Raw genomic sequence first — 27215 nt, 5'->3', positions numbered from 1 at the left:
CTAACTCTCTAACTCTAACCCTAACTCTCTAACCCTAACCCTCTAACCCTAACCCTAACTCTCTAACCCTAACTCTCTAACTCTACTAGATGCCCTCAAGTAAAGTGTAACCAAACTTTATTCTTTCAACATTCCTCTTTAAAATGCACTAAATATTCAACCCAAGACTAGCTGAACATGGCTTATTTAATTCAACCACACTGAACCACAGTATTGTACTTACTCACACCAAAATCTGCTACCTAAATCTGAACTACGAGATGAAACGAGTTTACATCAGTTGAGCCGTATGTTTTAATTGGTTACATGACTGCAGTGTGTTGTAAAGGGAGGTGGTGTGTGTGTATTCTCTCTTTGACATACTGTACTCACACGAGGCAGCTGAGTATTTAATCGGAGTAGTCTGGGAGCCATTATCTGAAACACAGTGACACATTTCAGTCAGAAAAGAGATCTGATGGTGTGATACTGAGCACAACATTTCAAATATGAGGGAGCGAGACACACAGTGGCACTTAAAATATTGTAAACATACTCACTTGAGGCAGCTGTGCGGTTGTTCTTCTTGCAGCTCTCATCTGTAACACAGTGACACAATCCAGTCAGAAAAGAGATCTGTTACAGTAGAACACAGAATCTCAAAAGACTATATGAGAGAGGGACAGTGGAACACAAATATTATAAATTCCCATGCAGTTGCACATTTTGGTTTTCAAGTAAATTATATAATGAAATATATCTGCTCCTATAACAGAGGAAAAGAAACTCAACATTAGTTAAGTTAGTTTTCAAACATTTTCTCATGGCAACAGTCAAGACAATGGTGTAGAGTGTGGCATGGTGTAGCGTGTGGCATGGTGTAGCGTGTGGTATGGTGTAGTGTGTGGCATGGTGTAGCGTGTGGCATGGTGTAGCGTGGTGTAGCGTGTGGTATGGTGTAGCGTGTGGCATGGTGTAGCGTGTGGTATGGTGTAGCGTGTGGCATGGTGTAGTGTGTGGTATGGTGTAGTGTGTGGCATGGTGTAGCGTGTAACGTGTGGCATGGTGTAGCGTGGTGTAGCGTGTGGTATGGTGTAGCGTGTGGCATGGTGTAGCGTGTGGTATGGTGTAGCGTGTGGCATGGTGTAGTGTGTGGTATGGTGTAGCTTGTAGCGTGCGGCATGGTGTAGCGTGGGGCATGGTGTAGCGTGGTATAGCGTGTGGAATGGTGTAGTGTGGTGTAGCGTGTGGAATGGTGTAGCGTGTGGCATGGTGTAGCGTGGTATAGCGTGTGGCATGGTGTAGTGTGGTGTAGCGTGTGGAATGGTGTAGCGTGTGGCATGGTGTAGCGTGGTATAGCGTGTGGCATGGTGTAGCGTGTGGCATGGTGTAGCGTGTGGCATGGTGTAGCGTGTAGCGTGTTCTAGTGTGTGGCATGGTGTAGCGTGTAGCGTGTTCTAGTGTGTGGCATGGTGTAGCGTGGGGCATGGTGTAGCGTGTGGCATGGTGTATCGAAGGGACAGAACCCGGGTCTCTGGGGTACTAATCCTGCAACTTGACTGCACCTAGAGAGTGTTAAAGTGGAGCGAGAGGCGCAAACTTTCGATCATTTCCACGTTCTGTCTTCGCAAATGGGAGGGGTGCTAAATCCCCCTTTAAGCAGACCTCCGTTACATTCGAACTGAACTGCTTGCCAATATGACAGACGTCTTTGCGACACGCCTCTTTAAGCAGACAGGAACTGTTCGAATTTTGCTTCCATATAGAGATGGATTATGTTGCTCTATCTTGTCAGTAATGAAGTATCTTTGCTGCAACGGCAAAGAGCTATGACAGTCATAACGCATGCCGTCACACATGGCACAATAGCCTGTTAGTTGAGTGGAGTAGGCATTGTATTAGTGTAATAGTTGAGTGGAATAGGGAGTATATTGTACCTAATGGCCTGTTACAGTGTATCAGCAAACATTCTGCATCAGAAAAATCTTCAAGACCTACAGCACAACATAACTAGCACCTAGCAATGAGTATGTATGACTTTAAAGCAAAACAGTTTTCAAACCTGCCAGGACATTGTTGTCTGAAAGACTCTGAAGACTTTATATGGTAACTAAAATGTGCTGCAATCACATCTAACAGTATTTTACCCTTACACATAAAAGAGACCGCAGTTTTACCTTTTGTTGTTTTCCTCCTACGCATGATAAAGACCCCAATACTGGTTCCAACCAGGCAGCACACACACACAGCCACCAGTGCAGAGAGTGCGGTGGTCGTAGTTCCCGAGTTCCAATCCACCTCTGTCAAAAAAGCAAATCAGGAACACTGTAGAAGCACATCAGCAGTTTCAATTAACTTTGAAGCATGTTCCTACTTTGCCAGTCCATTCAATACCTAGATCAATGGAGACAAGAGACACTGAATATAAATACCTGTAGCGCCCCCTAGGCCTATCTCCTGGTACTAAAGGGCGTTTTCCTGAGTTAAAACTATTCCCAATTGTATATAATACATAAGATCCTTGCTGACCTTCTGTTTACCTGTATGTGTGTCTTTAACTCAGTAAATAGTCAATGGCTCAATAACAGTAAAGTTTACTGAATAAAGAATAATAAATGATACAACTCACCACAAGAATGAATTATTAATAAACACAAAATATACTATACGAATGTATAGTTCTAGAATGAAGTATTCAAAGAACACTTCCTTAAATTTAGAAATAAATTCAATAAACCCAACCTCAAGTTTGGATAAACATTCAAAATGTTAGAAGCTAAACAATTGAATAGACCTCAATAGCTTCCTCACAATATAGCAATAGCTTAGAAATTATTAGGCCATGTTAGCCATATACCTTAGCACACATGTAAACCGTACACATTAACATGCAACACACACGCATGGGCCCACGCGCACACACACACACTCACACGTGAATCACCCACCCCAGTCCTAGCCGGCAGAATAGCTAATAGCTAGCAACCTAGCAGCTAACCCGTTGCAGGCCTGAAGCGTCGCTTGTGTTCGGCGTGGCCACAAATAAATGACCCCTTCACTCCTGTAGGCTAGGAGCAAGAGAAAATAAACTCACGATACCTTAATCCAATGTGTCTGCGTCGAATGGCAGCAGCTCACGCAGGCATCCTCTCGGTGGAACTGGCGAGATGTTAACTTCTGACAAACTCGACGAAAACAGCAAACTCTTTGTCTTCCAGACTCAAAAGTCAGTTCACTTCAGTGTACAGCACTAAACCGAAGTCCAGATAGCAAATATAACGTTTGTCACGCTACACTTTTGATATTAGCAACAAAAAACACGGAGCAAGTCTTCAGCGTGGCTTCCACTCCAGTGTACAGTCTCAAGCTCTCGTTCGCGCGGTTTGCGACCTCTAACCTCACGTCATGCAAGGCATACAAAAGTATTGAAATAAAATACATTTCAAACAGAAACATCCAAATATTACATGTTACACTATGCATTCCACTTTACCAGTGCAATCTTTTTAAACAAAACTCTTACAATGAATTTAAACACTTAGATGAATTAAACACAGTTGTACCTTCAACTACAACTCCCATAATCCTTTCACTTTTACCCCAAAAATGAATAGAAAGGATATGAATTGCACTAGGTTTAGTTTTTAAACTCCAATGTCTTTTTACTTTATGAAATGTTTTAGCTCTAATGTGTAATTATGAACTTTATTAATCTTAAGCTATTTATCACTTATTTAAATGAAATGATTTTCATCACTGCGCTACACCCTCCCCCTTCTGAAGGCTAGCATGTCCTCATGCGCTATCATTCAGACATGAATAAGTCCTCTTACAGGGTAAGGAGTAACAAGAGAGCATCTAAAACATTGGGCCATGGGATGACACCAAAGTGTTTTACACTTCTTCTTTGGCTCTTGACCTATGTGAACCACAGTAAGGGGCATATCAACTGGCTTCCCTGGCTCATCGTAAGTAAAGCGTGTCACCGGTTTAACCTGTCTTCTGGGACGGTTTTCACAGGTACGTTCTTCCACAGGTTCTTCATCTTCAACCACTTCACTCTCGGCAGGATGTTCTCCCCCTTCAGACTCTGAGGCTTCCACAGGGTCTGGTTGTGGTTGTAGACTACTCCCTGCTTCATCTTCCACTGGTGTCTCTCCAACATCATTTTCCACAGGAGGTTCTCCAGCTTCTACAACTTCGTGAGCATTGCTTTGCTCCAAGTCATCGGACACTGGGGTACTCTCAGGTGGAATTCCTCTTTCAGGAACAGCAGAAGGTATGGATCTGAATAGTTCACTCACCTCATCTGTCAGAGGTACATATGGCTCACCATATTCCTCATCAGATGAAGACTCTTCAAATCCATCCTCAACATCAAGTTCTCTGACTTCCTCATTCCTTGTTTCCTGTCTCACCCTTCTCTGGTCTGTCTGGGTTCTGGTCACAGGGCGATGAGGGATCTGTGTGCTCTCTTCGGGAGTCGTCAACCTCACAGACTCTCCTATGGGTAACAGGTGGTCTCTGTGAAGGGTGCGTATTCCTCCCATTCCTCTTTCAGGTTTCAGTCTGTAAACAGGTAAGTCTGGCAACTTGTTCATAACAATGTATGGCAATGACTTCCATCTGTCTTGTAACTTGTGTTTTCCTGTCAATCCAAGATTCTTTATCAAAACTCTGTCTCCTTCTTCCAGAGTATGATGTCTCACTCTTTTGTCAAAGTTCTTCTTGTTTCTATCATGATTCTTCTGCGAAGCTTCAGATGCCAGCTTGTACGCATTCTGTAGGTCCCTTTTCATGTTCTCCACATACTGTTGGTACTTCACTGCATCCTTCCCATCAGCAGAAGCGTTAAAGCACACGTCAATGGGCAAACGGGCTTCTCTCCCGAACATGAGTAGGTATGGCGAAAAGCCAGTAGCCTCATTTTTTGTGCAATTGTAAGCGTGGACTAATTGACTTATGCTCTGACTCCATTGTGACCTTTTGGCTGGATCCAAAGTAGGGATGGCGAAATTTAAAAAAAATCTTTACCGGTTACCGAGCCTCCTTAACCGGTGGTTAACCGGTGATCGAAAATTCTATAACGGCAGTTATGGACCCCCTGTCCTGTCGCGCGTCGTTTTCTACCCGTGAAACAAAGTTATGCCCCCAAATTAGAATGGTTAGGCGCATTACAACGTCGCTTTACAACGTCGACCTTCTATGCAATGCGACACAGAGCTCGGGCTATAGCTCACGTAGCCTACAAAGTCACAAACAAAAAGCTGCTAGGCATATTAACCAACGTCTTCTTTAAAAGAAAAAAGTAGCCTACCGATTATTAACAGTAACGTGCTGCTCAAATTAGCTATTAAATTGTTACAACTAACATCATGTCATAGTCAACAGGCAGCCACTAAGCAGTGAAGTTTATCACAATATTACCGTCAGGATTTCAATAGGCTATAAGCACTTAACATAGGCCTACCACGTAAAAATGATTGTGAGAATGGGTGAAAATTATATAATGACGATAAGAACAATTTCTTTATATTTTATGTATTTATTTTATTTGCAAGATCTCGGTGAACTTGAACAAATGGCAAACATGAACACAAACACATCGTGTGAAATACTAAGATCAATAACGTGTGTGTGTGTAGGGCGGGGGGGGGGGGGGGGGGGGCGCAGTTAACCGGTAAAAAAAAATTTAACCGGTTACCGTACATCCAGTCGACTACCGGTTAACCGGTTACCGGTTAACATCCCTAATCCAAAGTTCCTAGCATTGACAGTAGCGTCCTGTTGAATCTTTCAGGTTGCGCATCACCTTGCGGGTGGTATGGTGAGGTTCGCGACTTACGGATTCCTAACATTCCCAGAAGTTCTTTGATAAGGCGACTTTCGAAGTCTCGTCCCTGATCGGAGTGAATACGTGAAGGTAATCCGTAATGTACGAAGAATCTCTCAAACAGGGTCTTGGCTACAGTCATAGCTTTTTGATCTTTACAAGGGAAGGCTTGGGCGTAACGGGTGAAATGATCGGTTACGACCAACACATTTGCAATCCCTTTAGAGTCTGGCTCAATAGACAAGAAGTCTATACAAACTAGGTCAAGTGGGCCTGTACTTGTGATTTGACTCAATGGAGCAGCTCGTTGTGGAAGCGACTTTCTGGCGATGCATCTACCACAGTTCTTGACATAATTCTCAATTTCAGTGGTCATTCTCGGCCAATAAAATCGTTCCTTCAGGAGTTCGGTTGTCCGTTCCACTCCAAGGTGTCCCGTGTCATCGTGGAGGGAATGCATGACCATCAGGCGATATCTCTCAGGTAAGACCAACTGTTGTCTCTCGTCTCCAGACTGTTTGTTCACCACCCTGAAGAGAAGGTGATTCTTCACAATCAGCTTGGGACTTTGTCTTTGCAGGAGAACTACGCTTGGATCTTGACTCTTGGCCATAGATTGAAGCTTATCAGTCTCAACTGCTTTCTTTACTGCACCTATGACTGGATCTTGTTCTTGAGCTCTTCTCAACTCATGGTGGCTCAACTGTTCCAAGTTGCTCATCTCCAACTGTGTCGGACAGGAATAGATGTTAGGAACACCCTTGTGGTTGGCTCCGAGTTGGTCTATAAGTCTGTTTGACTCAGTTTTCTCGCATGGAGTGGCTATCTTGCAGACGGCTTTAACACCATGAGGAGATATCTCCTTCCAGTCAGGTGACACTTCAGTGGATGGTAACTGACGTGACAGCAGATCAGCGTCAATGTTGTGACGACCTGGTCTGTATTGAACTTTGAAGTCGTAGGTGGCGAGAGCAGACAACCACCTATGTCCAGTTGCATTAAGCTTGGCACTTGTTAGGACGTATGTCAGGGGATTATTATCTGTTCTCACTGTAAACTTAGCCCCATACAGATAATCATGGAACTTGTCCACGACCGCCCATTTCAGTGCGAGAAACTCCAGTTGGTGAATGGGATAACGCTGCTCAGGAGCACTGAGTTTGCGGCTTGCAAAGGCAACAGGCCTCAGACCCTCAGGATATTCTTGATTGAGGACAGCGCCTAAACCATTCAGACTGGCGTCTACATGGAGCACATATGGTTTTGATGGATCAGCAAACGCTAGTACTGGGGCATGCGTGAGGCAGTGAATGATGTTCTGAAATGCCTCGGTGCACTCTTCGCTCCAGCGCTCGCCAAAAGGCTCTCCTTCTTTGAAATAGGACTTTCTCTCTTGAGCAGCCTTCTGCCTATTCTTAGGAGGGTAGCCCTTTGTGAGCTCAGTGAGGGGTCGAACTATGGCTGAGTAGTTCTTAACAAATCTTCGGTAGTAGCCACAGAATCCAAGAAATGATCTCAAAGATCTCAGATCTGTAGGCAACATCCAGTTCTTCACAGCACTCACTTTCTCTGGATCGGTTGCTATTCCTAGCGCAGAGACAATGTGTCCAACATACTTTACTTGTGGCTGACAAAATTGGCACTTGTCAATTGATACTTTCAGACCACACTCTTCAAGTCTGTCGAGCACCTTCAGTAGTCGCTCTTCATGTTCCTCTAAGGTTTTTCCGAACACTATGATGTCATCTAAGTAAACGATTACCTGGATCAGATGCATGTCACCCACAGCTCTCTCCATCAAGCGTTGGAAGGTTGCTGGGGCTCCAGTTATCCCTTGAGGCATCCGTTGAAATTCGTAGAACCCTAGAGGACATATGAATGCTGTTTTTTCTCTGTCTTCTTCAGACATGGGTATCTGGTAGTACCCACTCCGGAGGTCTAACACAGAAAACCAACGACTGCCGGACAGACAATCCAAGGCATCGTCGATCCTCGGAGTGGTGTACTGGTCAGGGATTGTTCTGTTGTTTAATGTGCGATAGTCAATGCACATGCGTACACTTCCGTTCTTCTTCCTGACAATTACAATGGGCGACGCATATGGACTTCTGGATTCTTTGATGATACCCGCTGCCAGCAGGTCTTTCAGATGGCGGCGTATGTCATCTATGTCGGCTGGGGCAATGCGTCTGGATCTCTCCCTGAATGGTCTGGTGTCACAGAGTCTTATGTGGTGCTCCACACCCTTGGCAAGACCCACATCCCACTCATCAAGAGAGAATACATTACCTCGTTCCGCCAGGGTCTGACGAAGCCTCTTCTTCCAGACCTCTGGAATTGGAGATTCACCAAAGTCAAATAAGGTCTCATCGAGGACTCTGGATGTAGATTTAGGTCTCTGAGCCATCGTAACAGTATCAGTGGGGTACACATGAGCAATGACTGTCCCAGGCAACATTGTGACTTCTCTAAGTGTCTCATTTCTTAACAGTACTTTGAAACTGTTGATATTTAACTCTGATGATGGTAACACCACAGGCTGAATGAGCACTCCAGCAGGTAGTGTCACAGACAGGGGTGTTTCAACCATGACAATGTCTCTTTTCAAGGGTTGCTTGCATCTCACTTTGCAAATGACGGAACGTTCTCCACTGGCGGGAACAGATAGAGGACCTGGACCCATCCATCTGACTTCACCAAGGGGTTCTTCCACATCCATCATTTGGCTATGGGAAAGCTTCACTTCCTTCGTCTTTGGTAAAATTCTGAAACAGCGAGCCGGTGAGTCCAAAATGTCAGCATCTTTGCACAGAGCAGCTAGGCGATGGAACAAGTTGGCATTCGTCCCAATGATGACAGGAATATGGTCTGGGCCGCTTGGCTCAGGACAAACCAATGCTAACACGGAGATAGACTCACTCACTCCTGTTAATGTAGCTGGAAACTCCACATCTACTACTATGTAGCCTTGATATGGGTAACTAGAGGAGCTCAAACCCCATATTGAAAGACCAGTGATGGGGTGAATGGGAACATTGGGTAAGTATTTCTTTTGCCATTTGTCGAATATTATCGTGACTTGAGATCCACTGTCCAATAAGGCATTACAGGAATGGCCATTGATCTTGATGCAAATAGTGGAGGGCGGACCTACCAAACCACTAGGAAGGTTGCTTTGAGCAGGATTGTGAACATGGCTCTTCTTGCAGTAGGCATCTCTGCTCACACTCGGATGTAGACTTTGTTCACTCTTCCCACCCTTTGCTCTCTTCAGCGAACGAAGCAGCTTTCGGATAACTTCAGGGGGGTTTTCTGATTCTTGGCACTGGCTGGCAATGTGCCCATCGCCACCACACCGGTAACAAAAGAAATCATCACGGCTAACTGCGGGCCTGCTTCTCTCATGAGGGCTCGCAGCTTGCCGCTGAAATGTCTTTCTTCTTGGAGTTACACTGCCTTCTACAGTCATTACAGTCAGCTGTTTTTGTAGTTGCTGAACTTGAGTCTTCAAGCTCTTTACTTCAGGGTCTATTCGTGCCTCAGCACTCTCAGACGTCATCTTTGCTTTTTGTTCTAGGGCTGGCGGTGCAGCCGGGGCCTCGCGCGACTCTTCCAGCTTAGCACGCAGCTCCTTGACCTCCGCTTTCAATGCTTGAATCTCTGTTGGTTTCGGCTGTGACGACTCTTTAGGAATCACAGGTTTCACCGTTGCATCTAGCTTACAGCGGGCAGCTTCATTTTCCTCCTCCTCACGAATCTCGTTCAGTAGCTTCAAGAACGTAGGCGGGGATTCTTTTCTTTCTCTCAGTCTTAACTTCAACAACATCATGTCTGACTCTACAGCGCCACGCAAAAGTTGTTCAATTCTCACTCGATCAACTTGTGCAGCTTGCAGTCCACCTCTCTGAACTAGTTTGGTCAATGACTTCTCCATTCGGCGAAGAAACTCGGACAACGCTTCACCAGAGTTCTGGCGAAGAAGTCTGAACGCAAAATACAAATCCTCACCGGACTCTGAAGTCCCAAACGCACTCTCAAGCGCAACAAGATACTCAGATGCACTAGCATCACCATTAGACAATCTAACTGCCTTGATAATCTCAAGAGCAGGACCCTTTAGGCTTTCAACAATGCGCTTACGCTTCTCTTTTTCAGCACAGTCACTTTCTGCTATCATCAACTTAGCTTGCTCTATCCAATTCTCCATGGTTTCCTCTCCAGCCGGAGTAGGCAAAACACCTGAGAAAATACGCAGTCGCTTGTAAGCAGTAGAATCACTAGAACGCTTTGCAGTCTTTTCTAAGAGCTCACCAACTGCGCGAATCACTGCTTCAGGAGAACTAGAAGGAAGAGGGGAAAGCAAAGCTTGAATATCAGTCATGGATTTGCCTTCATCTTGTAGAAGCTTTCTGAGTTTTGCAGAAAAATCCTCAGGGACAGGCTCTGTGTCTCTGACGACCACAATCTTCCATTCTTGCTCACCATCCGTTGGCAATACAGCAGTAGGAACACAAGATGGGTCAATCTTTTCACGACATTCGCAAAGCACAAGCAAACTTGTTTTAGACGGACCTTCCTTTGAAGAACGAACACGTACTCTGCCAAATATTTTCACAGTTTCAACTGTGCTCTCAATAAAATCTACTGCAGCATCAGCTGGAACATCCAACAAAAGCAATGCATGATCAGGCTTAACCAATGCATCATTGCACCACTCAAGCAACTCTTGTTGCAAAGCAGAACTATCTAATGTCATTTTTCCACACTCAAAAATAAAAAACTACAATACAAATTCAATTTAGCATCAACAACGTCAACAGAAAGCACAATTAACAGCAAGAATCATCTCAGCAGTGCCTCCATTTTGTGTAGCGCCCCCTAGGCCTATCTCCTGGTACTAAAGGGCGTTTTCCTGAGTTAAAACTATTCCCAATTGTATATAATACATAAGATCCTTGCTGACCTTCTGTTTACCTGTATGTGTGTCTTTAACTCAGTAAATAGTCAATGGCTCAATAACAGTAAAGTTTACTGAATAAAGAATAATAAATGATACAACTCACCACAAGAATGAATTATTAATAAACACAAAATATACTATACGAATGTATAGTTCTAGAATGAAGTATTCAAAGAACACTTCCTTAAATTTAGAAATAAATTCAATAAACCCAACCTCAAGTTTGGATAAACATTCAAAATGTTAGAAGCTAAACAATTGAATAGACCTCAATAGCTTCCTCACAATATAGCAATAGCTTAGAAATTATTAGGCCATGTTAGCCATATACCTTAGCACACATGTAAACCGTACACATTAACATGCAACACACACGCATGGGCCCACGCGCACACACACACACTCACACGTGAATCACCCACCCCAGTCCTAGCCGGCAGAATAGCTAATAGCTAGCAACCTAGCAGCTAACCCGTTGCAGGCCTGAAGCGTCGCTTGTGTTCGGCGTGGCCACAAATAAATGACCCCTTCACTCCTGTAGGCTAGGAGCAAGAGAAAATAAACTCACGATACCTTAATCCAATGTGTCTGCGTCGAATGGCAGCAGCTCACGCAGGCATCCTCTCGGTGGAACTGGCGAGATGTTAACTTCTGACAAACTCGACGAAAACAGCAAACTCTTTGTCTTCCAGACTCAAAAGTCAGTTCACTTCAGTGTACAGCACTAAACCGAAGTCCAGATAGCAAATATAACGTTTGTCACGCTACACTTTTGATATTAGCAACAAAAAACACGGAGCAAGTCTTCAGCGTGGCTTCCACTCCAGTGTACAGTCTCAAGCTCTCGTTCGCGCGGTTTGCGACCTCTAACCTCACGTCATGCAAGGCATACAAAAGTATTGAAATAAAATACATTTCAAACAGAAACATCCAAATATTACATGTTACACTATGCATTCCACTTTACCAGTGCAATCTTTTTAAACAAAACTCTTACAATGAATTTAAACACTTAGATGAATTAAACACAGTTGTACCTTCAACTACAACTCCCATAATCCTTTCACTTTTACCCCAAAAATGAATAGAAAGGATATGAATTGCACTAGGTTTAGTTTTTAAACTCCAATGTCTTTTTACTTTATGAAATGTTTTAGCTCTAATGTGTAATTATGAACTTTATTAATCTTAAGCTATTTATCACTTATTTAAATGAAATGATTTTCATCACTGCGCTACATACCTATTAAACAGACCCAATGACATCTCAAAACCCTGTCATACCCAAATCAATGTCCAGCTTGTTGTCCACGCTGAGGTGTTCAGCTGTGCAGGTGTAGTGGTGATGCTGTAGTTCCTCTGTGCTGACCTCCAGGCTCTTCCTCATCTGGTACGTCTCATCTCCATTGGGCAGCAGCTCCCCCCCAGTGACCTGGTGGTCAGACACAGACTGGCCGTCTCTGAGCAGGGTCAGGTTGATGTGACGGGGGTAGAAACCAGTGGCCAGGCAGGTCAACAGAACATCTGTCGAGTCCATCTTTTCTCTCGGAAGGAACGTGACTCCGGGCTTCACTGTGTTAAAAAAATAGGAGTGAGCATAACCAGTGCTATGAAACAGCATTGCAAAAATGTCAACTGCCCTAACCAGCTCCCAGTAGTTCATGTGGGGGTAACCATCTCCACACATTTAGACCACATTCTACTGCAAATCTTACTACTTCGAAGATTCAGCTTACCTAAAAAAAACTACATGCACCGCATAGCGGTACACAATATGATTGCCACTGAGTTCTGCACATTCTCTCCACAAAAATAAATTGACTTTTGTAAACTTTGCCTGTAACTCCTATTTGTGCCATTTTTATGCATACATCTCCTACTCTTGCAGATACTCTTAGGTAAACTGTATCTTCAAATCATCATTAAGCAACAACCAAGTCAATTGGGTAACATCCATTTCTAAAACATCTGACAGCATTAGTTATATTTTTCTAAATTGAGTCGAAATTTCAACAGTCCCAAACCATATTAAATGTGCCAGGAAAGCCTTTACCACTCTGGCTGCTAACATTTTAATGGTTCAAATTATTTGAAATATTAAAAATACTGTACTAATAATAAACCAGGCATGCACCCATCCAAAGCATACAGTAACAAGGGTCCTTAATAAATAGCAAACTAGTCATTAACTAACCCTTTGTTAATATTTGTTATCTATTTGCCACAAGTTAATGTTTTTTCATCATTAATTAATTAATTCGTCATCATTTTTGTCTGAACCTGAGCATCAGCTTCAGTTTCCGCATAATTTCGCTACATCTTTCAGCTTGCCTGTTTTGTTTTATCGAGGACCTTTGTGAACCTTGTGACCATTCATTTCCAGTGTGAGAGACCCATACTGATAGTATTACTAATATTAATGATGAAAAAACCATTAACTTGTGGCAAATAGATATTTTAGTAACAATTAACAAATATTAACAAAGGGTTAGTTAATGACTACTTCGCTATTTATTAAGGACCCTTATTATGGAGTGTTACCGCAACTTTTTTGTGTGTTTTAATCATTGACCGAAATGAACTGAGTAGGTGTACAGAGAAAGCTCACTACTGTCAATCATACTGTACCTTTTTTCAGCACACGATTCTTTTCTATGACGAGATGCTTTTTGAGGAATTTGATGCAGCTGTACAGGGAAACCCTGCCCGATGTCAGAGTCCATAATGCACTGTCAGTATTTGTCCACTTCACTTTAAAGTGAAGAGTGTTATCGTCTACATCATTATACGCTTCTTCTACAGCCTGCCCATTGTAAACATCCGAATGCGTCATCCATCCTGGTTCATCATTGTCCAGGAGTTCACATGCCGAAGATCTCTGGAGAGTGTAAGTATCTGGGAGAAAAACACTGATGAATGTGTCTGGAATGGATACATACAGTAGATTGCAAAATTGTTTTACTTAAACATTTTCAAAGAGTATTTTAAAAAATATAGATTTCCCAAATGGTCTTAAGGTTTGTAGACATGACTTCCTGTACCCAAGTGTTCCCAAAATTGCTCAGTGAATTTATCAATGGAATCTATTCACAACATGCTGAGAAAAAAAACGGTAAAAGTGGGATGACCCCATGATGTAGTACATAATGATTGTGTTAGCAAGGATTCTCATTGGCTGTGCAGTATTTTGACCCATCCTGCAGTTCATTTTGAATGTTTAATGAATGTTATATGTTAAACTGACTTTTCTGTGTTGTTGCTGGCATTTGCAGGTTAAGTCCTAGTTGTGTAAGCCTTAGATAACATCTCTAAAATGCCTTATAATATAACATGCCTTTCCCCAGTCAATCAACTCACCATTTGTGTGGTTGAAATAGTTGCTCAGATAAGATGCTCGATCTTTCATACGTCCATGATTATGTCGGATTAAGTATTTAACATAATTCATGTCCTCTTCATCGAGACTGCTGTTAGAGGCCTGATTAATGTATTTGTGTATTATTTTGCTTTCAATTGAATCATAATACCCAAACACAATGTCATCCAACATCCCATATGCTGAGAATTCTGGAAATGAAGAACTTCCTTTGATGTATGTTGCCTTCATCCATAAAGAATGAGAACCTGAGGATGGAGGCACATACAAGAGTAGTCAGCATGGAGGAACCACAGATATGCTACAATTCTGATCACATTGTAGGCAAATTATTCATACTCTTGAATCTGAACATCATATGGAGGTTATGAGAAATACCTATCATCTCCTCTCAGGATGTTTTTATGCTTTATTTTAGCCCCCTGTCACAGATGTTTAATATAATGTTGCCTGCTCTGTATTATGTTAAAATGATTGGTAACACTTTACTTGACGGGTTCATTCATAACACATTCATAAGAGCTGTCATGAACTGCACATGAAGCATTCATGACTGATTCATGAAACATGACTCAACATTCATACCAACACTTTCATGAATGTGGAAGACAAAATGACGAAAACTTGTCAAAATAAAAGTCCAAAGTATGGTAAATGAATAGCCTGCCTATTCACTTTGCTGCTGATATCGATGATGGCTGGATGCTATGTTCTGTTAAGCAATGCGGAAAATTCAGCTTGGGACATTGATTGTTTGTGTAACGAAGATTCTACACAGACGTAAGAGAGAGCAATTTCTACTATTGCACTATGAAATTTCACATTTCAACACTGAAATGAAAACTGAAATCACTGTTGCCGCCCCCACCCCCCACACACACACGCACACACACACACACACACACTGCTTCACGAGACAAACATGTCCAAAGTCATTCAATTAAATGTACTGTACCTTACCTGTTGCATAGCAGCATGACATCTGACATAAAGACCACAAAAGAATGAGTGTCTTCATGTGTCCACTATTCTGGTCCACACATACTGTATGGAACATGTGGAACGGCTGGGAACAAAGATTTTGCCTACTGAAGGAAAATGTTCCTCTGTTTTCAAACCACTCCCTCTGGGAGTACAGCAACACACAATGGACATTGGACCCTAATTTAGACATCGGGTTTACTGTATCACTTTTAGTAAAGTAACACATCTGATCATAAACTCAGGTCATATCTTTGACAAAAAAAAATGACAAATGCAACAAAGGTAAAAAGACATGTCTCTTGCCAAATGAAACACAATATTCAAGATAATCTGTATAATTGTCTTCTTTTGCATCCAAAAGAGTTTAGTTTATTTGTTTAGTTTATTTGTTTATTCAGAATGCAGCACATAATTCAGTTTATTTGTTTATTCAGAATGGACCACACAATTCAGTTCAAATTCAGAAAAAGTATTTTTTCGCGTCCACAGAAGAGAAAATGTGCAATACACATAAACCATAACACATGATGATTAACACATAAGGAGTTAAAATCCCACGTAATTACACTGTCTTCCCAAGCTTGTTGGAAAGAGTATGACAGCTGAAGTTTAAGATGACACAAGCATTTCTCCCTGACAGAGTGAGAGTTCCCATCCTCGACAGAGAGGGTTAAAGTGGGCAATGAAGGATCTTTGTCCTCGATGCCCCAGTGTCTCCAGAGGGTCTCCACAGATCTTCTCTACTGAGGGAGCACTATGAAGCCTCCCATAAGGAAGCGGTGGCTCTTCCACCCCAGAGCCTGCACTCCATGTTGTGATCCTCAATCCTCAATCAGGCTACATGATGGTGTAGAAAATTCAGCTCACGTCACGACACCAAGAAAAACACACTGTTGAAAACTGAAATAAGCATGAGTCTTCAGGCAGAATCTGATGCAAAAGAAATATTTATTGTAGCCAAAAAGACGGACAGCAAATCAGAACGGACCCGAACGGAGACCCAACATCTGCTTTCTATACTCTAAGATGCTGAGACACATGCTGAAACCTGCACGGCACTGCTGCTGAGAGACCTGACCTAAACCGAGTGTTGAAGGCGGCACAGTGCATTGTGAGCATGGGGCTCCCAGGACTGGATTCAATCTTATGCAACAAGAGGTTCAGAGCAATACAGTCACTTCAAATGCACTTTTCAGAAGTGTATGCCCTGAAAACTTCAACATCCCAAAGCTACTAGACTAAGATGGCCTTGATGGTGATCTCACAATACAAAACGACTCTTGAGACCCATCTCCAGTGATTCTGATGTGCTTGGACAGACTCGTGGAGTGGGTACAGATGAAGAGAGGTTAGGGAGGTCCTTATGGTTTCAGTTTTTCAGCAGAGACAGTTAGCAGATGGTGTGTGACAACAAATGTTGAAGCTTACAAACCACGCAACATCGCTTAGAGCGCCTTTAATATGGAGTTCTGGAAAGTTCAGGAATGCAAAATAATAATAAAATATGTGATTGATCCCGATTAACCCAATTCAGCAATTAATGGCAGTTAAACAAATATGATGATGTTGTCCAATCATCACTTATAATATAACAAACAACAAAAACACTATTTATACACACACTTCATCAATACACACACTTTCTATGTAACATGGTGAATACATGAGGTTTACTGAACTGGCATGTGGCTGTTTTAAACGGTAATTGTATGAATCTTAGTGGTCGCAACTGTTGCAGAGTCTGAGACGACACCAGTTGGTGAATGTGATAACAGGCTATAACAGTGAGTTTGGAAAAAGTGAGACCTTCACTTTTCACAAATACAATGAGATGGATTCATTAGAATCTGTGTATTTGTAGGTGTGTAGAGTTTAGATTGTTCTTCAGCTCAGTAAACAGCCGTCATTCTCCTGATCGTCCAGGCTGTGGGGGAAGGAAGAGAACACTTCATCAGATCAGCTGAAGGACACAGAGACCGAAGAGGGAAGCTGTTATTGCCTCATGTGTTCTGGAAATGTTGAGCATACAGTAAACAACATAAAACATACAAATGAACATTAAGCCCTTCCATTAGAATGAGTTATTAATATATGCAGTAGCAGTCCTATACTCCTTATATGACACTGGGCACCCCACGGGGACATACGATTGACTTGACGTGGAAATGGGCGACAGAAAACTGATTGGCGCAAAAGAAAGCTAAAATAATAGCGAGCGCTCGCGCCGCCCTCAACAAGATGCCACCCATAAAGATGGTTTCCCATAATGCCCCTATAAGGAACTGAGAGAAAGAAAGAACATAGTATACATTCAATGTCAAATTCCCTGAAAGCAACTCAGTATTTAGTCGTATGATACTCACTTTAGTTTCTCCAGATAACAGTTGGGATCCTCCCGAAGAGATGAAAGATGCTTCACTCCTGAGGCTCCTGCTTTATTCCTACTCAGCTGCAGCTCTCTCATGTGTGAGGGGTTTGATCTCAGTGCTGATGCAAGAGCTCTGAAACCTTCATTTCCAATACTGCAGCATGACAGACTGTAGAGAGAAGTAGAACAAATACTGTACTTAATTTCACTTCTTATTGGACAGTACAACATACAGTCAACTTACAATAATCTGTTAAATAAGGTTGTGTATAAATGTATAAATAATCAGTGTGCAGGTGTGTGTGTGTGGTGTGATAGAGAGAGAAAGAGAGAGAGTGTACTGTATGTGTGTGAGTGTATGTGTGTGATAGAGAGAGAGAGAAAGAAAGTGTGTGTCTGTGTGTGAATGTGAGCATGTGTGCGTCTGTGTGTTTGAGTGAGCAAGTCAGTTGTGTGTTTGTGTGACAGAGAGAGAGAGAGAGAAAGAAAGAGAGTGTGTGTGTACGTGTGTGAGCGTGTGTGTGTGTTCAACAAGAAAAGGCAACGACAAAAGGTGTTGAAGAATAACATTAACAGATTTCATGTGAATGAGAAGAGAAACAAAACAGCAACTTAGTGTTTGATCTTGTGATACTCACTGTAGTTTCTCCAGTTTACAGTTGGGATCCTCCAGAAGAGAACAAAGATGCTTCACTCCAGAGTCTCCTCCTGCTCCATTCCAACTCAGCTGCAGCTCTCTCATGTGTGAGGGGTTTGATCTCAGTGCTGATGCAAGAGCTCTGAAGCCTTCCTCTCCAATACTGCAGCCTGACAGACTGTAGAGAGAAGTAGAACAAATACTGTACTTAATTTCACTTCTTTTTGGACAGTACAACATAGTCAACTTACAATATTCTGTTAAATAAGGTTGTGTATACATGTATAAATAATGAGTGTGCAGGTGTGTGTGTGTGTGTGTGTGTGTGTGTGTGTGTGTGTGTGTGTGTGTGTGTATAAGGGAATGTACATGGCCAGACACGACAGAATTGTTGACTTAATAGTTGAACACATAATCCCATGTGCTTCACCGCTTACAACAATCTACAAGAATGTATGCGTCTCACCTTGCATGTTCAAACTCTGTAATAGTGGAAATAATGTGTTTTTAAATCTTGCTGCAAAAAGGCCAGATGTTGTTGTTGTTGATGAGGACAGCAGAGAAGTAACCATTATTGAAGTAGGCTGTGCATTTGACTACAGTCTAGAGGATGCCTACCTCACCAAGCTTTTAAAGTATCAGCCACTCAGAGACATTGTTGTACAGCTTGGGTACAAATGTAAGTTGTTGGTGTGTATATTTGGAAGCTTAGGTAATGTCCACAGACTAGTAGTCAGGGGTTTGCAGATTGCTGGTCTCTCTAAGCCAAGAGCAAAGGCTCTGGCAAAATTCTGCTCAAGTTCTGTGATAATTGGCAGTCGCCACATATGGAGAAGGTGTTGTTTTATGTACCCATGAACTGAGACCAGAGACATAGGCTACTGGGTTTGCAATGCTGGTGTCTAAAATTGTTTGTGTTCAATGAAATTCATTGTAAAATGTGAACACAAATAAAGGTATTAAAATGTGTGTGTGTGTGTGTGTGATAGAGAAAGAAAGAGAGAGAGAGTGTACTGTATGTGTGTGTGTGAGTGTGTGTGTGTGTGTGTGTGTGTGTGTGTGTGTGTGTGTGTGTGTGTGATAGAGAGAAAGAAAGAGTGTGTGTCTGTGTGTTTGAGTGAGCAAGTCAGTTGTGTGTTTGTGTGACAGAGAGAGAGAGAGAGAAAGAAAGAGAGTGTGTGTACGTGTGTGAGCGTGTGTGTGTGTGTGTGTGTGTGTGTGTGTGTGTGTGTGTGTGTGTGTGTGTTTGTGTTTTCAACAAGAAAAGTCAATGGCAAGAGATGTTGAAGAATAACATTAACTGATTCTATGTGAATGAGAAGAGAAACAAAACAGCAACTCAGTATTTGATCTTGTGATACTCACTGTAGTTTCTCCAGTTTACAGTTGGGATCCTCCAGAAGAGAACAAAGATGCTTCACTCCTGAGTCTCCTGCTGCTCTATTCACACTCAGCTGCAGCTCTCTCATGTGTGAGGGGTTTGATCTCAGTGCTGATGCAAGAGCTCTGAAGCCTTCCTTTCCAATACTGCAGCCTGACAGACTGAGAAGAGGGACAAATACTTCATCTTCATTTCTTTTTGAACAGTTAAACATTACGGTCAACTATAAATAATGAGGGTGCAGGTGTGTGTGTGTGTGTGTGATAGAGAGAGAGAAAGAGAGAGAGAGTGTGTGTGTGATGGAGAGAGAGGGAAAGACAGAAAGAGAGTGTGTGTGTGTGCATGTGTGTGTGTGTGTGTGTGTGTGTGTGTATTTGTGTTTTCAACAAGAAAAGGCAATGGCAAGAGGTGTTTAAGAATAACATTAACTGATTTCAAGTGAATGAGAAGAGAAACAAAACAGCAACTCAGTATTTGATCTTGTGATACTCTGTCAGGTTTTGAGAGGAATTTGGACCCAGATGCAGAAATAAGTTCAACAAGTTATTTTAATTCAACAGAGAAAGTCAAAAGTAGTCCAACAGAGAACTTCAGAAAAACTGAACGAAAATGCAGGCCCTAGGCCACAAAAATGGAGCGAACAAAAGAAGACCAACCAGAGCACAGTCCAACGAAAAATCCAAAACGAACCGAGTAAATCCAAGCAGGCAGAGTCAATCCGAACGGGCAGAGTAAATCCAGGCAGAGAGAGTAAATCCACACGGGCAGAGTTGCACACAAACTAGAAATCACAATCTGACAAACTGGGGTAGACAGGACACAGAATAAGTAGGCCTAATCATTAAGACTTAACACCGAACAGGCAGGCCTAATGATTATAAACAATGAGCAGGTGACTACAACATGGCCGACAGTAACAACAGGGAGTGAAGCATGACAGGTGGGGGCGGAGTCACCACCCCAAAACAAAAACAGAAGCACATGGCCGCAAACACATAAAATGTCCAGCAGGCGTCCATGAAGATACAGGGATACTGACATACTCACTCTAGTTTCTCCAGTTTACAGTTGGGATCCTGCAGAAGAGAACGAAGATGCTTCACTCCTGAGTCTCCTGCTCTATTCACTCTCAGCTGCAGCTCTCTCATGTGTGAGGGGTTTGATATCAGTGCTGATGCGAGAGCTCTGAAGCCTTCCTCTCCAATACTGCAGTTATCCATGCTGTAGAGAGAAGAGGGACAAATACTTCATCTTCATCTCCTTTTGGACAGTTTAACATTACGGTCAACTTACAATAGGTTGTGTGTATAATAATGAGTGCGCAGGTGTGTGTGTTTGACTGAGTGATTAAGTCAGTGGTGTGTGTGTGTGTAATAGAGAGAGAGAGAGTGTGTATGTGTGTGAGTGTGTGTGTATGACCATGTGTGTGTGTGTTCAACAAGAAAAGGCAATGATAAGAAGTGTTTGAGAATAACATTAGCCAATTTCATGTGACTGAGTTAATACACGTTTTGTGTGAGAAAGAAAGAAAAACAATCAAGCGACTCAGTATCTGATCTTGTGATACTCACTCTAGTGAATAATAAAGCGAGTGGCTCTGATAGAGTAACTTACGAGACTTTAACAGCCACATTTGAAATGGATGAAAACGAAAAACAATGGTTCTGTGTCATCCTTGTCAGCTACAGTACATGCCCATCAAATTTCATGCACCCTGGGCTTTCCTTCCAAGGAATCCTTGATGCAAAATTACTGAAGAAAAGAAAATCCAGAAGAAATCGCTACGCTGCGCGACGGTAATAAGGTTGTATAAATAATGTGTGCACACTGCACATGGATATGTGTGTGTGTGTGTGTGTGCGTATGTGTGCGTGTGTGTGCAATCAAACTTACCAGAGAGAGAACATGTTCTCATTCCTGACTTAACCCTTTCATGCACGGCACGCATTATGAAAAAAAATATCTAGATTTTTTTAGTATTGATTTTATTACTCTATATGAGCCCAATATTGAAAATCAGTTGGAATTTTTTAAAACTATGCTTTCATATAGAAGTTATGTTACTGTCCACGTATGTAAAAAGGGGTAAAAAAGGGAAAAAATGTAATGACAGAAAATGTGGAAACTATGGCCCTCTACTACCCCCATACTACCCACTCACCTCTCTACTACCTCCATACTGCCTGCCCACCCCTCTACTACCCCCATTATTGCTCACCGACCCTCACCCACCCCTCTACTACCCCCATATTACCCACCTCTACTACCACCACTACCCAACCACCCCTCTACTACATCCATACCACCCCTCTACTACTAACCCACCCACCCCTCTAGTACTCTCATACCCACCCCTCTACTACCCACCCACCCCTCTACTACCCCCATATTACCATACCACCTTGGCATTACCACATGTAATTAGGTCATTATTTATAAATATGTTTACCAAATGTTTGTTTCTTTGTAATTTAAAGCAGTTAAAATCATATTTGAAAAAAAAAAAAAAAAAAAAGGCCTAGTTACAAAATCAATTTTTTGGCCATTTAACTCCTCTGATGCGCAACGTCCACATACGTGGACAGTTGCTTTTTAGGGTCTACAAACTCTATTTTACATCCGATTTAATTTCTGAAAACATAGAGTTGTTCAACATGTAGCGGATGACTAATGTGCTAACCTGCAGTCCCCCTTCCCTAGTATTGGTATACAGTATTATCAATATGCTTTGAGATGGTGACATCATTCTGGGTCAACTCCAGTCCACTAGGGAGCAATGGTGTGTGCCACGTCACCGCACTCACCTGGGTAGGCAGGATAAAGAGAAGGAGTTTGGGATCCTACTTTGAACTCCATTGTCTCCATGCCTAAACACCTGCCTTCTTTGTTCTTTTACTTTTAAGGTAAAGTGACTATTTTCTTATGGGTTTTGAACTGATAAATTGTCTGTGTTAAAATGATGTTAAAAAGCTAATGACTTGAGCTGTCCTACTTTGGAACAATATATATATTCAGGTTGTAATGTTTGTTTGAGCAATGTGGATGAATGAATGAAGCACATGGCACTGATACAGGTTACTGTTTGTTTGAGCATTTGTTGAGTAATGAATTAACAAGCACATGGCATTGATATGCAGTTTAATCTTTGATGTATAAGATGGTTATGATTGGGTATGCAGTGATGGTTGTATGTTGAGATGAAATGTGTTCATTTAGTGGTGGTGATTGAGTGAGAGCTCTAGTTTTAATGTGAGAACCTTGTGTAATCTGTGATCTGATGGCTGTGCTAATCTTATGATGATGTTAATGAATGAAAGTCAAGTATTTAGGAAATAATCCTTTTAATGCATCTTTTTATATTGATCTTTAATAAAAAGGAACTCCATTGTCTCCATGCCTAAACACCTGCCTTCTTTGTTCTTTTACTTTTAAGTGTAAAGAACTTGGTTTGTGCTGGCCCAAGTTCCCCTAGGCTTGAGGCCGGTAACAATTGGGGGCTCCGTCCGGAAGTCACTGCTGTGGAGAAGTCCAGTCATAAGCCTCTGAACCTGGGTGGTTACTAAAAGGGCGGCCATCGTGTGAAGGTCACCCTGAGAGAAACCAGCATTGAGGAAAGATGACGTCAACTGAGCCACGGCAGGTACTCCAATGGGAAATCCATAAGAAGCTATTGCAGCTGAATGCAAATCAGCTGTACCAGCTAGCTGTTTCTTTGGAAGAGGAGGACAACGCTGAACTTTCCACGCTCTCTGAACCTGGTTTATTTTATTATATTTCGGATTTTATGAAAAGTGAAGAACTACAACAGCTGGAGGATGCAGGCATGTCCCGTCTACTTCATCTGCAGGATGCCGTAAATGAAATGACTGCTATTAGAAACCCATCTGAACCTTCAAGATCAACAACCCCGGTGAATATTCCAGTACCGTTCACTCATAGAACACACCAGGACGATGAACACCCAACATGTCCAAATAACCCTGTAAAAACACATACTGATCAGGTTGTTAGAATTACTGATGTGACTGCACTCTTGCCTCGTAGAGAATTTAAAATTCAGGGTGGTCAAATTTCAGATTCTGGGTCAGAAATATCATACACTCATATCTGTAAACAACTTGATGAGGCTATCACGACAGGGGTTACAGTATCTGAGATTGTAAGAGCGGTGTTGAGGATAACCAAAGGAGGTGTTTTTAAAGAGTATCTCACAAATAAAGATGAGTTCACTGTAGTTGAGTTGAAAAGAGTCCTTAGAACTCACATCAGAGATAAAAGTAGTAGAGAATTGTTTCAAGAACTGAGCAATACTAAGCAGCAAGACAGAGAAACCACACAGCAGTTTGTGTATCGGATAATGGCTCTCAGGGAACGTGTATTGCTTGCAGCTCAACAGCAGGATACTGATTTTAGCTATGATAGGAAGCTGGTACAAGGGGTTTTCTTGCATACACTTTACCAGGGGTTAAATGAGAAAAGTAACAGCATTCGCTACGACCTCAAACCATACCTGGCAGATCTCTATGTTAGCGATGAACTGATTTTAGAACAAATAACCAAGTTGACAAGTGAAGAGGCCGAAAGGGCAAAACGTTTTTCAGCTCCCTCTAAGTTTAGGCCAGTCACAGTACATGCTGCACAGCAACCTGGGGACACGGTGACTAGTTCTTCAACAAAGCCTTCCATTGAGTCTGATGTTAAAGCCAATGCTGTCGCCATCACCGAATTGGCCACCCAAGTATCTGCATTGACTAAGAACCTGGAAAAGCTCATATCCGAACCTGATAATGTGCCAAATTACCCCCCTATGGTAGCATCAACGGTGCAATCCCAGAGAGTGTCAAGACAGGGGAAATGTCGGGAATGTCAACAAAAGGGATATGATTCTTGTAGTCACTGTTTTCGCTGTGGACAGAGTGGCCATCGTGCTGTAGGGTGCTTGAACAGGTCGGGAAATGGGAGGAGGTCACAGGAGGGGGACGGCCGGTGACTCATCCAGATTTCACGTCCCTCTTACATTGTCATTCAACCTGCACAGATAGCTCAACCATCTCACAACCTTCACTTAAAACCCCGTACGTCAGGCGGACAGCCCAGCTCATTGGTGGGAAATGTTTGGTCTTGTGTTGTGTCAATGGGGTTCAAACTGAGATGCTCTTGGATACAGGGGCCCAAGTGAGTGTTATGGGGAAGGAGTGGGTGATGAAGAAATTGCCATATGCAGAAATCAGGCCCCTAGAAACTTTACTCTCTGAGCCACTTTATGTGACTGCAGCCAATGGTTCAAGCATTCCATTTGAGGGCTGGATTGACACGCATCTGGATGTCCTCAGTGCTAGTCAGGGTAAAGCGTCCATTCAAGTTCCCTTCTTGGTTGCACAAAGCAATCTCAACTTTCCTCTGTTAGGAGTCAATGTTATTACAGAGCTTATTCGGGAAAACTGTGACACCACAGGCCCACTGAATTTAAGTGCTCTCTTGAGTGAAGCTTTAAACTTAAAGGTGGATACTGCAAGAACGATTGTGTCTGTTGCTCAGGTTGACTCAGTGGAGGAAACACAACCGTGCCGCCTTGTTATGATGGGGAAGAGAGGTCTCACTATTCCAGCTGGGCAAGTACGGGGGCTGAAGAGCAAGGTGAGGAACTGGGCTGAGGAAGGAACAGTGTATTTCGAGCCTGCCATAGAACTGAATTTGCCTGATGGACTAGAGCTGTTCCCAGCCACTCTGGAAGTGCAGGGTACCCACACAAAGCATGTACTAATCCCTATTCAAAATTCCACTCAGCATGATATTTTTCTCCCACCAAGGGTAGTATTAGGCCATCTAGAGGAAGCTTGCACAATTTTCCCCCTGTTAGTCCCCAAGCAGAGCCCATCTATTCCCATATCAGTGACTTCAGCCCAAACTCTTCAGGCTACTGATCAGTCCAGGGTGAGCAATCCTAGCGAGAAGTGGAATCCTCCAGTGGACCTGTCCCATTTGAATCTAGAAAATCAAGACATTGTTAGGCAAATGCTGTATGAGGAATCTGATGTATTTTCTCGAGATGGTGGGGATATTGGATGTGTTCCCTCTTTACGACTGAAGGTTAAGCTGAAAGAAGATTCCCCTGTCCAAAAGTGTTATAATGCCATTCCAAAACCACTTTATAAAGAAGTGAAGGCCTACGTGCAAGATCTTTTAGAGCGAGGGTGGGTGAGAAGGTCAACTTCATCCTATTCATCCCCTGTGGTTTGTGTCCGAAAAAAAGATGCAAGTTTGCGCCTCTGTGTTGACTTTCGTGAGCTTAATCGTAAAACCATTCCCGATCGGCACCCATTACCCCGTATCCAAGACCTCCTTGACAGCTTAGGGGGCCATGCTTGGTTTTCCATCTTGGATCAAGGTAGTGCATACCACCAGGGGTTTGTGGACGAGGGCTCACAGCATTGCACTGCGTTCAGCACGCCATGGGGGCTTTACGAATGGATTAGGCTCCCCATGGGGTTAACTAATGCGCCCGCGGCCTTTCAGAGGTGTATGGAATCTGTCCTTGATGGCCTGCGAGATGAGTGCTGCTCTCCGTACCTTGATGATGTCCTTTGCTACTCTAAGTCATTTGTAGACCATGTTGAGGACTTGAGGAAAGTGCTGGGGAGATTGAGAGCTAGTGGGATCAAGCTGAGACCGAATAAGTGCGAAATCTTCAGACGGCAAGTTCGTTTTGTAGGCCGTCTTGTGTCTGAGGAAGGAGTCCAGATTGACCCTAAGGATTTAGAGGCTGTAACTCAGTTTAAGAAGAAGAAACCTACAACAATTGGGGAGGTGAGGGCACTCTTGGGTTTTCTTAGTTATTACCGCTCTCATGTTCAAGATTTCTCCCGGGTGGCCAAGCCGTTGTTTGGACTTCTGCAGAAGACTGAACAAAATTCAAAACTAGCTACTTCAGCCAAAAGGAAATCAAACCAGTTGCCATCAAGAACACCAGTCCAGTGGACTGAGGAACATAGTGCTGTTGTTGATAGGCTTGTTACTATGTTGACCAATCCACCTATTCTTGCTTATCCTATGTTTGACCTGCCATTTATCTTGCATACAGATGCATCGAACGAAGGTGTTGGTGCTGTACTTTATCAACATCAAGAGGGGAGATTGCGGGTGATTGCTTATGGATCCAGAGCACTTACCCCAGCAGAACGGAATTATCACCTGCATTCAGGAAAGCTTGAATTCTTTGCCTTAAAATGGGCTATTTGTGATAAGTTCCGAGACTATCTCTATTATGCCCCTAGCTTCACAGTCTATACAGATAATAACCCCCTGACCTATATCCTGAGTACAGCCCGATTAAATGCAGCAGGTCACCGTTGGGTTGGCGAATTAGCTGACTTTAATTTTGACATCAAGTACCGTCCTGGTAAGAGCAATGTAGATGCTGACACACTCTCCCGGTTCCCCGTCTCACTTCCTCAACACATGAAAGACTATACAGAAGACTTGTCCCCAGACGTGGTAACAGCAGTGTGGCAGGGAAGTATGACGACCAAAGAACAGGATGTGCCATGGATGGCTGTGTTGCAACTGGCCTTTGCGGAGGAGGCGGAACCTTCAAGTTCATCTGTCATTACACCTCAGGATGTAAGGAGTGCACAGCAGGAAGATGCAGCCATTCAGGAAGTTATCAGTTTGAAAAGCAGAGGGCAAAGCCCTACAAT

General features: G+C 42.8%; 2 protein-coding genes across 2 annotated transcripts in view; both read right to left on the bottom strand.

Moving 5' to 3' along the window:
• Positions 1-12039: 12039 nt before the first annotated feature.
• Positions 12040-15130, bottom strand: LOC134089373 (major histocompatibility complex class I-related gene protein-like). Its single transcript, XM_062543815.1, has 4 exons — positions 15109-15130; positions 14130-14396; positions 13401-13667; positions 12040-12344 (listed from the first exon to the last, which is right to left on the bottom strand). The coding sequence occupies exons 1-4, from the start codon at positions 15128-15130 to the stop codon at positions 12040-12042; spliced, it is 861 nt and encodes a 286-aa protein (XP_062399799.1).
• A 931-nt stretch (positions 15131-16061) lies between these two features.
• LOC134088451 (NACHT, LRR and PYD domains-containing protein 12-like) overlaps positions 16062-27215 on the bottom strand; it is a 43226-nt gene continuing 32072 nt past the window's right edge. The window contains exons 8-12 of the mRNA XM_062542415.1: positions 20566-20739; positions 19503-19679; positions 18139-18315; positions 17496-17669; positions 16062-17056 (exon numbers count right to left, since the gene is read on the bottom strand). Coding sequence (XP_062398399.1) covers positions 17017-17056; positions 17496-17669; positions 18139-18315; positions 19503-19679; positions 20566-20739 — 742 coding nt within the window. The 3' untranslated portion in view covers positions 16062-17016. The remainder of the gene's footprint in view (positions 17057-17495; positions 17670-18138; positions 18316-19502; positions 19680-20565; positions 20740-27215) is intronic.

This window comes from Sardina pilchardus, chromosome 8 (assembly GCF_963854185.1).
Source record: "Sardina pilchardus chromosome 8, fSarPil1.1, whole genome shotgun sequence".
NCBI classification, from domain to species: Eukaryota; Metazoa; Chordata; class Actinopteri; order Clupeiformes; family Clupeidae; genus Sardina; species Sardina pilchardus.
The sequence above is the reverse complement of the archived record's forward strand: the minus strand, read 5'-3'. Positions and strand labels throughout refer to the sequence as shown.